The 14,141-nt window shown below is 45.7% G+C and overlaps 2 protein-coding genes across 5 annotated transcripts in view; both read right to left on the bottom strand.

Moving 5' to 3' along the window:
* The window catches only part of LOC116227621 (neural-cadherin-like), a 43,539-nt gene extending 38,653 nt beyond the window's left edge, over positions 1–4,886 (bottom strand). Inside the window, 3 exon segments of the mRNA XM_031591020.2 lie at positions 3,992–4,597; positions 4,600–4,711; positions 4,713–4,886. Coding sequence (XP_031446880.2) covers positions 3,992–4,597; positions 4,600–4,711; positions 4,713–4,886 — 892 coding nt within the window.
* Positions 4,887–7,152: 2,266 nt separating this feature from the next.
* Positions 7,153–14,141, bottom strand: part of DPY19L4 (dpy-19 like 4) — a 28,633-nt gene continuing 21,644 nt past the window's right edge. For 3 of the 4 annotated variants that reach the window (XM_090137813.1, XM_031591014.2, XM_031591013.2), the window contains exons 17-19: positions 13,020–13,152; positions 11,935–12,093; positions 7,154–11,223 (exon numbers count right to left, since the gene is read on the bottom strand). In XM_090137813.1, the coding sequence (XP_089993939.1) occupies positions 11,059–11,223; positions 11,935–12,093; positions 13,020–13,152 (457 nt within the window). In that variant the 3' untranslated portion in view covers positions 7,154–11,058. Of the gene's footprint in view, positions 11,224–11,934; positions 12,094–13,019; positions 13,153–14,141 lie in introns of all 4 variants that reach the window. The other variant, XM_090137812.1, reaches the window with a different exon arrangement.

The raw sequence follows: 14,141 nt of genomic DNA, 5'->3' as shown, positions 1-14,141 counted from the left end.
CCTCAAATGACCAGCTTTTCTCAAATTAAAGAAAAAGAAGTAATGGCCAGGAAAAACCTGGGGTGCTGAATGAGCTAATAAACTTCTATCTCAAATGTCACACGAAGAAAGGAAAGAAAGTGGCTCTAGAATCCTATAAATGCACGTCCTGTAAATCCACAATCTTCACAGAATCACAGAATTGCCAGGGTTGGAAGGGACCTCAAGGATCATGAATCTCCAACCCCCCTGCCACATGCAGGGCCACCAACCTTCCCACCTAATGCTAGACCAGGCTGCCCAGGGCCCCATCCAATCTGGCCTTGAACACCTCCAGGGACGGGGCATCCACAACCTCTCTGGGCAGCCTGTTCCAGTACCTCACCACTCTCATTTTCCTTATGAAATGCCCTTTACAGGAGCAATTTTTAAAAATGGAGTTGAACAGACTGAAAACTGTAGAAGATCATAGTGTTCTGGTTGAAGCAGAAAGGAAAAACAGGCAGAGGGGCACTCGTTTGTTTCTATAGGCTTAAGTTGCCCTCAGGCTGCAGGCCGGGCAGCTGCTGAGGCAGTAAGGTAAAACACTTGGCAGGCAGCTTGCAGAAAATCTGCATTTCCCTTTAAAACCACACTTCAACAGAAGACTGAGAGAATCTGCATCCACCTGTTTTTGCAGTTACAATCAGTCACACCACTCCAGTGCTGCCTAAGGTGTCATGTGTCTCATAAATCTGCTTTCTAACAGCCCCTGCCCCCAGGCACCTGCAACCCAGCCTTCAGCAACTACACAGTGCCCAAAAGGACGGAAGAAAAGCATTGGATATAAGAAAAAATAAAAAAGATATAGATGGAAACAGTTCGTGAAAATTCCTCTGTGAGTACTTTCGTGCCTTTCAGAAATGTCCCCCAGACATAAGCATTCACAGGAATAATATACTTACAGAGCACTTGTATTTCCAACAACATGCCTCATAGCAGCAATTAATCTTTCAGCAGCACTCATTGTTGCTTTTACAAATGCCTCTGAGCCTACAGCAATGATGCTCACAGTCTCGCTGCCAGCTGGGCCCACCCTCTCCTGGCCAAACAGCATTAGGGTCTGCTTGCTGGGTTGCTCCTACAAGCTTTAAGAAAGCAGCTGGACAGAAGACGGGGATCTCAACTAAGGGTTTCCCCTGAAGGAAAGGATAAGAGAAATCAGTTTTCATGTGGTCTTGACAAGCAGACTGGTGAGCGATGCCTGTGATGCTCCCACCTCTGCTGCCCTTCCCATTGGGGGGAGCAGCAGAGGGACAGCTTCATGGCAAAGGTAATAACACTCTGGAATCAGACCCTTCCTTTTTTTCATTTCTTTCCTCCAACTTTCTCAAGAAAAGTTGCACAGGATGGTTTTAGTGCAGTCATGGAAGTGCCAGGTCAATTCTGCTCCAATCAGCCATGAGAGATGCTTGGGGGTGAAGTTTCTGATAATGAATAGATGTGATTTCTCAGAGATATACTAAGGACATTAGATCCAATGCTCAGGGGTACCATATCCCCTGCCACACCCAATGCACACCACAGCAATAAGTAGCTACGACCACCTCTTCCATATCTTGAAGGCAGGGCAATATCCTTACCAGTAACATTACAGAAATGGCCATACAAAGGCACTACATAAGCTTGTGGATCAAAAGCCTGCAGCCACAGTGCACCTTGATGAGGAACAGTGCCAAGTGCCTCATCAGCACTGTTTCAGCATTGATGGCTTTCCCCCCTTGCTTAACCACAGCCAGCAGCACTGCAGCCCACCCTGCTGCCACTGCTGGGATATTTCATGTACCCAACATGGACCACTCCTCAGGTTTCAGTTGGCAAGGTTTAAGGAACCCAGTCTGTTCTCTCCTTAGTGTTCTCCTATACAAGAGGTCACCACATTTCCCCTCTTAAGTGACGTTTATTACAGTGAAAGTAGTTGGCAACCTCTTCCCTTCCACAGACACACAGAATTATAGACTCACACAATATCCCGAGTTGGAAGGGACCCTTAGGAATCATTGAATCCAACAGCACTAGCACTTTACTATTCTTCTCCCAAAGCTTTTGTCTATTCCATGTATTTGCTCAGCCCAAAGCTCCGCCAACTGGTTTGATATAAGCCAGCAGCTGGAGGCACACAGCACTGACAGCAGCCTACACACCCTGTGCTCAGGTCCATCCCTCAGTCAGCAATACATAAGCCACCAAGAACTGTACAGTTACAGGAGCATAACCCCAAGTTCTTTCCATCAGCCCATTTCCCAAGGCCACATGTTTAAAGGATTTGTTTAAAATTTCTCTTAAATTTTGGACAGTTCCCACTAGCTTACCTCACTGCTCAGGCAGAAACTTCAAGGTTGGAGAGTAATGCACTAAATTACTGCTTTAGCATGGAAATTTTAATGAAATGCTGCTGAGGAGGCCCCAGCTCACATGAGTAAGAACAACCTTCAAAGAGGATGAAGGAGGGGATGAAGCTCCCTTCCATCCCAGGCTCGGATTTCCAAACACAAAGGCAGCACATGTGCTTGCCCAGCTGCCCTTCATGGACAAACAGAATGTTTGTATCCATGTTCCGGGCATCCTGTCCTGCAGCAGTGTCACAGGATCACAGAATATCCCAAGTTGGAAAGGACCCAGAAGGGCCATTGAGTCCAGCTCCAGGCTCCACACAGGACCACCCAAAAATCAGGAGCTGCAGACTTCTTGGTCAGAGCTATGGTCTATTTCCTTTGGTTTTATTTACAGCTGGAAATGCTTCTTATCAGCTGTGTTTCCACAAGGCCAGCTATGGAGCCCTCACAGCACTGAGGGTAACCCCGTGCCCATCAGTGCTACCAAGTGAGTTGGGAAGCAGGAGGTTGTGGCACTCCGTACACAGATCACATTTCAGTATTTTAGCTGTGCAGCACAAGTGCTGTGTCTTAGCATCACAGAATCATTGGAGTTGGAAGGGACCCTTAAAGGCCATCAGGTCCAACTCCCCTGCAGTGAGAAGGGACACCTACAGCTACATCAGGTTGCTCAGAGCCCTTCCAGCCTGACCTTGGGCATCTCCACTGATGGGGCATCCATTGCATCTCTAGGCAACCTGTTCCAGTGCCTGCCAGTCACCTGCTGTTAATTATATTTGGTAAGGAGCACGAGAAAGGAGAAATGATAAGCAGGCACAAATAAATTTTGCTTGGCTTCAGACAGCTCACCACATTTTTCAAAGGAAACTAAGATAGTAGAAGCCTCCAGCTCTGATTGTGTAACATAAACTGCAGGAAAGAGAACCTCAGTTCATCCCTGGGCAAAGCTATGGAATAGTTTTGATTTTAAAAGCAGCTCAAAAGAGCATCAAAACGACCTTGCCCCAATTGACCATCAAACTCCTTTCTCCCCGAGGCTCAATCCTTGTCAATACATTATCTGTGCACAGACACGAGTGAACATGGCACAGAGCTGCACCAGAGAGGACAGCGTGTCTGATTTACACAACACCGCTCACAAGGTTAATTGCCGTGTTCAAAATAAGCAAGGCCGCCGGGCAGCACGTTGTCCAGACAGCTTCCAGCACTGGCTGGGTCTTGGCTGAGAATCATAGAATCATCATGGTTGGAAAATACCTCTAAAATCATCCGGTCCATCCGTCAGCCCACCCCCACCATGCCCACTAGGCACATCCCTCAGTGTCACATCTTCGTGACTCTTGAACACCTCCAGGACGGTGAATCCACGACCCTTCTGGGCAGCCCGTGCCAGTGCCTCACCATTCCTGAGAAGAGATTTTTCCAAATACAGCCCGAACCTCCCCGGCGCAACTTCAAGCCATTATACCTCTCCTCCTACGGCTGTTACCTGGGAGAAGAGACCGACGCCCACCTCGCCACAGCCTCCTTCCAGGCAGCATTGAGCGATAACGTCTCCCCGGACCTCCTCTCCCGCAGCCCCGAGCGCCCAGCACAGCACAGCCCAGCCCGCTTCCCCGCGCCCCGGCCGCCCTTACCTCTCCCCGCGCCGCGGTGCACCTTGACGAGCGCCTCGGCGCCGCCCCCGGCCGGCAGCTCCCGCCGCAGGTAGAGCCGCCCCGACGCGCGGTCCACGCCGAGCGGTGCGGCTCCAGGTGCCGCCAACTCGAACCATCCGCCGGCGTCGCGGCCCCGCGGCAGCGTGAACACGGTGTCTCCCACCCGCGCCCCCGGGGGCAGCCGTGCCGCGTACCGCCGGGGTCCGGGGGACGGCGAGCGCGGCCGCCGCCTCCTCTCCTCGTCCGGACCGCGCACGGCCAGCAGCGGGCGAGGCGGACGGCCTCGGTCCCGCGCCCGGAGGCTGAGGCGGCGCGACGCCGGCAGCGAGACCGCGCTCGGCACCCGTCCGCCGCGGGGCACCGCGAAGAGCGGGCGGCCTCCGGCGCCGGGCGGCCAGGCGCGATAGGCGAGCGGCGCGTCGGGGCTCTCGTCGCCGTCCGAGGCGCGGAGCCGCGCCGGCTCGCCGCCCCGCGGCGACGGTTCGGCAGCCTCCAGGCGGGCTGCGGGCGGCGGGCGCGGGCGGCGGTCGTCGCCGGCCAGGACGCGGACGCGCAGCAGCGCTGCCCGGGGCCGGACGGCAGCAGCAGGCGGTACTCGGCCCGCGCCCCCCGGTCCGGGAGTCGTGCCGTGCGCGCCTCCGACGCCCCCCGTTCGCCCCCCGGCCGCCGCTGCAGGGAGAAGCGGTGCGCGCCGTCCCCCGCGCAGCGCCCAGCGGGCGGGCGGCTCCCCGGGGCCCCGCAGCGGCACCCGCGTCCCCGCCGGGCTGTCCTCGGGCACGTAGCCGGAGAAGCGCGGCAGGCGGGGCGCCCCCGGCCCCGCCGCCGCCCCGCAGAGCAGCGGAAGGGCCAGCAGCAGCCCGCCCGCACCCAGCATCGCACCGAGCTGGCTTGGCGCGGCTCCGAGCCCCTCCACGTGCGGCCCGGCCCGCGCCCCCGGCAGCGAGGAGGGGCCGGGGCGAGTGAAGCGGGTCCTGCCCGCAGCCGCGTCCTATGGGAAGCTTCGAACGAGATCAGCGCAACGCCCCAACTACGTTTCAGTCCTTGGGAGGGATATCCCGGGGAAGGGATTAGCGTGCCGCTCTAGCGCGATACTGAAGCAGTCCCACCGAGTCAGGGAAACAAACGCGCCGCTTGCTTGACACCTGATGAGAGCAACCTGGGCGTGGGATCACCGTCGTGGTTGTAACGCAATCAACAGAATCACAGAATCATTAAGGGTGGAAAACCCTCTAAAATAATCCGATCCAGCCGTCAGCCCACCCCCACCATGCCCGCTAACCGTGTCCCTCAGTGCCACATCTCCACAGTTCCTGACCACCTCCAGAACAGTGGCTCCCCACCATGCAGGGCAGCTCGTGCCCCTGCCTCACTCCTCTTTCTGAGAATGATGTTTTCCTAATACACAACCTGAACCTCCCCTGACACAACCTGAGGCCATTACATCCTATCCTACCACTAGAAGTGTGATCCCAGGCCAATCACTTCTCACCACTCACCAAAACAAAGGTCACCTATTTCCTCTAAGCACAGGTCCCAGCAGCCTCCCGCTAATATGCAGCACAAAATCTGCCTTCTCCCAAAGACAGCTTAGGAACGTCCTTTTGCTGAGCCTCTGCATGCAACTGGCTACACTGGGTTCACGTTTATACGTTGGTTGCTGCAGCAGGAGCTGATGGCCAGGCAGCTGTGCTGTAACCTCAGTGACAATGCACCCGGGCTGGAAGCAAAACTATGCTCAGGTGCCAGGAGCGGTTGCAGTCAGCACTGGGCAAATACTTTGGGCACCCAGGAAAGTTGACAGCCAGGTGCAGGTGCTGAAAATGAGCAGAGCTGGGTCACCACATCCTGTGGTGTCCTGGGAAAGCAATGGGCTGATGGCTCCTGTCTGCTCAGGATGGGAAGGCAGGCTGTGAACCCAACCACTTCCAACAGTGGTTTGCTGTAACGCCACAGAGCCGACCATAAGGATCCAGCAAGGGGCAACTCACTGCCCCAGGTCTGAGTGCGTCCCCTACACTCTCACCTAAAAACATAGGTAATTCCCAACCTCAGAAAGGCACCAGGAAGACAACTAAATTGTGGTCCTTAATCTGAGCCAGCCACATCATGAGCATTAGCCGTGTTATTTTCAACACCCAATTGCACAAAGTCATTGCAGTGACAACAGATATACGTGCAGATATATACTGGTGGACACAAATCCCACCCTACAGTGAGATGCAAGCACAGTGGAGGTGCACTTGGTGGTGATGACCAGCTCTCAGCACTGCTCTTGCTGGGGTTGGGCAGTTATGTACACATCAAATACATCTTCTGAAAAGGGAAAAGTTATTTATAATAGGCTGCACTGACTCTTTGCAACTATAAAAAAGGACCAAACTGCGTTGTTTTGTTGGAAAACAATACCAATATGAAAAAAACACCTCCATCAGTCTGTTCAGTGAGAGTCATTTTCCTCCTGGCCATCGGGGACAGCTGGGTTATGCAGTATTGCATCCCCCTGGCAGGATGCTGTTGAGGTGACTGGGTGACTCCTGTGCAGCTATCTTCCAAAGGAACTTGGGCATCCCATGGAACTGAAGGCACAGAGAGCCTGGTGCAGTGTCAAGTGAAGAGGCAACCCCACTACAAATAGTGAGGTGGCTCTTGACTCTGATAGGAAACAGGGAAGGAATAAATGGAAATTGAACAAGCTCTTCAGAAAGCATCAGGGCACTGGCAGCTCCTGATGCTGAAGGATCACAGTGAAATTCAGCTTTGGGATCCTTCTCTAGCAAACATGAATTCTTCCTCATACCCCATTTCAAGGCTCGGGCTCTGACGGAGTTTCCTATGGTGCAGCACAGAGGAGGAGCTCCATTCCTGCCTGTCCTTTGCCTGCCTTCAGAATGAGGGGGAGTGCCACAGTGGTCCTACATTCACCCTCATCTTACAGAACAGTCTGGTTGTATGACCAATTCTTATATCTGATATTTTTACTGTCTTTAGAAACTTTGGCTAAAATAATCCCAAGGTTTTCATATTGTTTTATAGTAAATTATTATAAAATAGTCAGCATTCATTCTAATATCTTATCAAATGACAGAAGGCTCCAATCACAAACTGTAAAAATTCAAGATGTGATATGTGAGTTAGTTAAAAATCAGTAAGCATTTGATGTTGCATTGCAATTCATTTCCAGGTGGCACAGATACAAAAATCGGCTTATTACTGCAATAGAGAAAGGTTAATTCATTATGAACTATTAAATTGGTGTCTTCTTTCCTCAAAAAGGTATCACAGTGTCAAAGAAAACATAAAATGGTTTGTGTCACAAACATCATAGAACCATAGAATGGCCTGGGTTGAAAAGGACCACAAAGATCATCTGGTTTCAACCCCCTGCTATGTGCAGGGTCACCAACCATCAGACCAGCCTGCCCAGAGCCACATCCATCCATACAATTTTTTGGCACAGCAAGTTTGTCACAAGAGAAAAATATTTACTATTGTATACTATTTATACATCATTCTGATAAAATACCTATCCACAAAGCACATGGGATGAAAGAAACTGGATTCCTTAGACGTGCTATCAAATACTGCACACAGATCTATCCAGATGCCATCCATGCAACTGCTAATGTCACCATTAACAAGTTTAGCATCATAGATACTTCTGCTTCCTCGAAGTGAGTTTGAAACCTAACAGGCATTAGCACCCATCTCTTCTCCATCAGATAACAGGTAACCTCACTGCTTGGAAGGCAGGACTGCATATGAGTTATAAGCCAGGAAAACAGCAACACGGCTAGCAGACAACCCAGCTGCATCCACTGACTGCAGGAGCATCTCTGGAAGCAAGGCTAGCGAGACACAGCAGAAGCTCTAGGAATCAGAGGCACAGGAATTTCTTACACCTTCACAACAAGAAACACCAGTGGAGTTGTTTGTTTGTTTAATAAAAGCTCGCAAGGCACATGTTTCAACTGAATTGCAACATCTACAGCAAAACAGATAAAAATTTGCAAAACATTTCCCCCAACCCTCTCAGGAACTGAAACCCACGACCTGGGTTGAAAACCGAGCTGGGGTTGTGTGCACCAGTCAGATGTGGCTATGCCCCACGGTTGTCCTTCCGAGGGATATCACAGAACTTACTGTTTCCATCTTTTCCCACAGAAGGTGGAGACTAGAGCATACAACAGTATTTTTGCTAATCCATAACTGGATAAGAAATTCAAGAATATCATTTTCTTCACAAGATATGAATCTTCCATGCCTTCCGACCAGGACAGCAGCGACGTTTCCCCCAGCAAAAGGCTCCTTCTCTGTTACTTAAGGCTGCTGCGCCAATGATGCTGCTATACAATCTTCTCTAATATAAAAAGCAAGGTAAAAATCTTAAATGATTCTCCTTATACAGAATCGATTGAAGTATCAAGAATACATCTTTATGACAAAACTAATAATAACTATGTCACAGTTCAAATAAAGTTCAACATGTTCATTCAAACATGTATAAAGCCCAATGTGCTACAACATATGTAATTTCCTTAGATGTATGGTTGGCCTCATTTGTGTTTTTCTTAACAAATGTGCTCTACATGTAAGTATTCAAACTACACTCCATGTGGTCACACATACACAAAGTGTCGCTGTAAAACACAACAGGCAGTCCAGGATAGTTGATACGCTGCATCTTGGTGTGGCATTATAAGGCAAGAAGCCATAAGTTGAGCAGCTTCATCCACCCAAGTGCAATTGTAACCCTGAAATGTGGTACCTGGTATGCCTTATTGCTGGTATGAAATAGTGCTCATGAACAATCAGCTTCAAGAGAGCAGATCACTGACACGTAGATATGTAATTCCAGACAGTGATTCAAACAAATTTAAGTTGTACACAGAACTCTACGCTTACTTTCAATTAGTAACTCCATAGCACATACAAGGTTCCTGATTGCCTGCCATAACCCAAGTTAATTCACAAGCTTATCTTGATATTATAATTGAAAGGTCTGAAACTGTTACAGTGCAGCAAAACATACACACTTGTGCAGAAGCAAATAAACAGGCTGCTTTTGGCCAGAGAGACATTCATGCTATCCTCACACAATGACTGCATCCCTAGAAAGGATATTTACTTCTAACATATAACCCAGTTACACTGATAAATGCTTCTCCCAATGATCGCATTGGGTATTTTCGATGGGTTTATCTAAGCACTGGTTTCAAATAAAATTAACAACTTTAATACTTGGTCTAAATTCACAAGCCTAAAAATATAACCAGATTAAAAGAAAAAACAGATTACAGACTCGTTGACATTTACAACAGTAAAGCTTTTCTCTTTTAAATCACTCGAATAGTGATAATAGATGTTTAGAAACCTCAGCACTATTCTTTAGTGTAAAGTAAACAACATATCTGCATACAGCAGATAGGAATCATGCGCATACATCAACACGTTGCAGTTCCTAACAATTTCAGAGTCAATCCCTCTGAATTTGCATTTTAATCAAGAAATGTAGTAGGGATAGTTTCGCAGCTTTCATTGGCAGAATGGTTGTTCAGTTGAAGGTTCATCCTATTAAGCCAGATGTTTCTTTAAAGACATCCGGACTCCAAAGAATCGTTCCCACATGCCTGACAGACTGGTCTCTGGGCCAGGTGTTACAAGAATCCATAACTACATGCAATTCTTGGTGGTGAGGACTCTCTCCCAGAACTTAAGTCCTGGCATTCTGTCCAGCTGTACCTACATCAGCAAAGTTACGATTACCTTTTGTTGAGTGTTCCATTCACAATACCAGAATTAGGCCCAGAGCTGGAATTAAAGCATCATTCATTCTCTTCAAAGTACCTCAGCTAGCAACAAAAAAGGATGAACGGAAGATTCAAGGAAGTCGTAGAGGCAAAAGGGGTCATATACCAAAGGCAAATTTTGGAGGGAATCAAGACTAGAGTGTTTTCCCACGTTTTCAAAGTTCCCAGCATAGCTGCGTAACTAATGTATAAAAAGCTATGAACTACTGTGCCATTACTGATTAATGATGGTGATGACAGTGTTTAAAATTAGTTCTGACTACCTTAATCTATCACAAAATAATAAGTTGAATGAAATGACCATCATCCATCCCTTGCCATACATACACACACACACACACACACCAGCTTGCACACAGGAGTGAAGAGCAGCAGTCTCAGCAGCAAACCTAGTCGTCATGCTACACTTGTCTGAAGTACAGCATAGTGTTGTATACTGGCCCATTCTGATGGCTGCTAAAACACACATATGCTCACATGCATACATATGTAAGCATGGAAGAATCTTGAAGTCAAGCTCTTTTCAAGCTGAAAATCTGACTTTGTCAACTCCTACAGCTACGTCCAAGTCCAAGCACTTCCTCCAACACGTCTCCAACAATGCAGAGATCAGTGCCCCAGCCTATGGAATTGTTTAAATAACATCTTCCTTATTTGATTTATACAAATACTTTACCTAAACATAAGGTGTATGAACGTGTTCGATAAACAAAGCAGTGTTTATAGTGGAAAAACAGGAAGAATAAAAAAACACAGTAACCAAAGAAAAATATTAGAAATATTAAACAAACCCAAACACTTGAAGACTTAGGATACACCACTTGATTTCTTACTAGAAAATAGAAGCTACATGACTTAAACGAGCTCTTCAACACAACTTTTTCCAAAGTCTATCCACATCAGCTCTCTAACACTGAAGTTAGAAATATCTGTTAAATGAAGATTAAGATGATTTACAATGGGAAGACAAATGCAAGAACATGGAAGACTGTCACACTTTCTTGTGGAGACTTTTTTTGTCAAATTTTCCTGGTTCCTTCAAAGAAGGTATCTGTAACAGTTGGTCTGTAGAGTTCAAACAGTTCCAGTTTGGTGGAAAAAAAAAACAACAAACCCAAAAAACTGGTCAGTACACTGCACCCACATGTATCTGTAAAAATAATTTTCTTAATCAAAAGGAATTTTTCCAGCCGAATTCCATCACAGTCAATCCTCAAAAAAAAAAGCTTGCATGCTTTGTCACGATTGGAAGGATATCACAGTGTTGATCCTATACACAAAGTAGGATCTATTCCAGTATACTCGAGTGAAGTAATTCACATATGGAGAATAGTTCATTTTGATTTCATGACAAAATCGTCCATATTTTGAATAGGCATAACTGTCACCTTCTTCACAAACCACCTGTCAGGAAAGAAGAAAATCAATTAAAATACTGAAGATAAATGACTGCAGAATGCAATTCTGTACGTTCATTTATTTCTGCATTCTGTACATTTCACACTACAGATATTTAATTACATTCCCTTACAATTTGTTTTACCATCTGAAACAGCCTTGTGAATTAATACATCACTTTCCTACCTTTTCCAATTGCAGAAGTTTACAGAGATTTAAAAAAAAAAATAAAGTGGTAAGACAAATTCATGCAGAAATATAAATAAGTAGATCTTTCAGTGTCTCCCAGAACACAAAGATAGTTTCTCTCAGTGAGAAAGTCCTTTAGCAACACACTGCTGGAGAACATTTCTGTCTTGCCCTGCATAAACCATAAAAGCTTATGCTCTTAGCCAGAGTCAGAAATAGGATATTGGGCAACAAAATTTATAGTCCAATTTAGAAGTTACTTAAATTGTATTTAACGATTGGCATAAAAGCAGCACTGCTTGATATTAATGTATTAGAAGGAATTAGGACAGGTAAGGAATAGTAAGAGGTAAGATTACAGTTATGTAAGAAACAGACACCTCAAAAGTGAATGGATCGCTGTTAAGTCTTATGAGTCTTTGTCTACACATTATAATTAGAAAAATAAGATCAACACTACAAGAATGTTTCCTTTAAAATGAATTATTTATGCATTCAAACACTCACTTTTGTCTTGCTGTTACTTACGTGACCATTGGCAATATCCAATAGATCTTTAACTCTACATCCTCTTACAGGTCCCACTTCATTGCAAATTGAATCTTCAATGATCAAAAAATTGGCTTTGTAGGATGTGAGAATCTTATAAATATCCTCTGCTGACCTCTTTGAATATATCTGATAGATCTATAAAGTAAGAACACATTTTAATGCATGGTAAAAATCAGTGAAAAATTAAATATCATGAAAATGGTGGTGAGCAAAGGATGACTTACCTTTAATAAGTTATATATGCATTATATGTAGATGCCAAGCTATAAAACATCTATTTTTGAAATTTCCAAAGCAGGTGAGGTAATGGGAAGCTGAATAGGAAGCATTTGTCTCTGCTGGAGTAAGTTCACATTTTACATACTTATATTGGCCTGAAAAGTCTTAAGAATATTCATTTTTGTCCAGAGTACAGCACAGACAATTTATTTGATATTCCCCTCCCTATTTGCTGGACTATGCCCTTTCTTCTAATATTTTTTGTTTTTTTTCCCATTTTATTCGGGCAAAGAGGAAAGCAGCTCCTATCAGTTGTTTTCCAAGTCAAATATCCTGCTAGAGACTTACATTTGCCTTCCGTAATCCTGAAATATTCAGAGTGAGAACTGAGGTTGAGTAGCAATTTTGATTTCTTTGCTAGTCAGAGACAGGGTAAGTCCATTCTGTTTTGTGACTTTCCCCCCGGCAAAATGTATAGAATAAAAAACTATTGCTCAGAATCATTCAGAAATGCCAGCCTGCCTAAAACTCAATATTATCATACTGCTCGGTAAGGAATCTTGTTCTTGGGTTTACTGATTGTGTACTGGCGTTACCTTTCTTTATGATACTTCATGCTCTTTTTTCACCTTAGAATGTGAACACTTTGGGGAAAAAGAATTGGGAACATGGAAGAGCAATGCAAATGAGTACGGCATGAGGAATATTACAAGGTCATCCTCTTTGAAGTGTTAACGTTTACAGTACTCCCACACATCTCAATCAGGCACTTGAGTCTTACAGGATGGAATAGTCTGTAAATCACTAGTAATACATACACATTTATGGAATTGGATACTCACATTTTCATTTCTTTTTAGAAGATCATCATCATTATATAAAGGCAAGCTTGACACCATCCATCCTGTACAAAGCTTAATCACACCCATTAACTGTGGGCTGCCTGCAAACACAGCAGCCACAGGAGCTTGTCTTCTGCAAAAGCAACATCAACATACATGTCTGAGTGCAGGATGCATTTCTCAAAATGATACTTTTAATTTTAATAACTGCACAAATCTTTGCAGATGCTATGGCAAGAAATGGTGTGCATGACGATACCTACAAAGAGGGGGACAGACTCTTTAGCAGGGTCTGCTGTGATAAGGGGAAATGGAGGGGACATTCAGATTGGATACAAGGAAAAAGTACTTTAGAATAAGGATGGTGAGGCCCTGGAACAGGCTGCCCAGTGAGGTGGGGGATGCCCCGTCCTTGGGGACATTCAAGCTCAGGCTCTGAGCAACCTCATCAAGCTGTAGGTGTCCCTGATCATTACAAGGAGTAAGACTTAGATGATCTTGAAGAATCCCTTCCAACTCAAACAATTCTATGATCTTTGGGGGTCTAATTACAATTGGCATTAACACTCTGGTAGCACTGGTTTCCCTACCAGGAAAAGCACAGACTTGCAGCAATGAAGAGTTTGCAAGTAAGGTCTCCTGAGGGTTAAGAGCTGATGGCCATCCTCCCCTCCTTGTTATTCATGAAGCACCACTCAGAGTGGTCCCAGAATGGATCAAACTATTGCTTTTCTGAGCAGTTACTGTCTTGTGACAAAACAAGGTTGAGATGGAGGGCAGGTAGGTGGCAAAACAGTATGATGTTATCTTGTAAGTGAAAGACTTGTGGTTATGCTCACTTGATTTATAGGACAGTGTATTTCATCATTTATGAGTAAATACTGTCATACAGAATAACACCTACAGTAATTATGTTTCTTGATTTTTATTTCATCTTTTGATTATTCACACTGCAGTGTTAGTGAAAGAAAACAACCATTGTCACACTTTATTACAGATCTCCAGCAACTTTCCCCACCGAGAAAATTCAAGTAAATTCATTTTATCAGGGAGAAAATCGTAAGAAAGTATACTTACAATAATGATGTTCAATTAAAATTTCAATATGGATATCTAAGCATA

The sequence above is a fragment of the Phasianus colchicus genome, chromosome 3 (genome assembly GCF_987193195.1).
Source record: "Phasianus colchicus chromosome 3, bPhaCol1.hap1.1, whole genome shotgun sequence".
Lineage (NCBI taxonomy): Eukaryota > Metazoa > Chordata > Aves > Galliformes > Phasianidae > Phasianus > Phasianus colchicus.
This window is presented reverse-complemented; position numbering and strand designations above follow the sequence as displayed.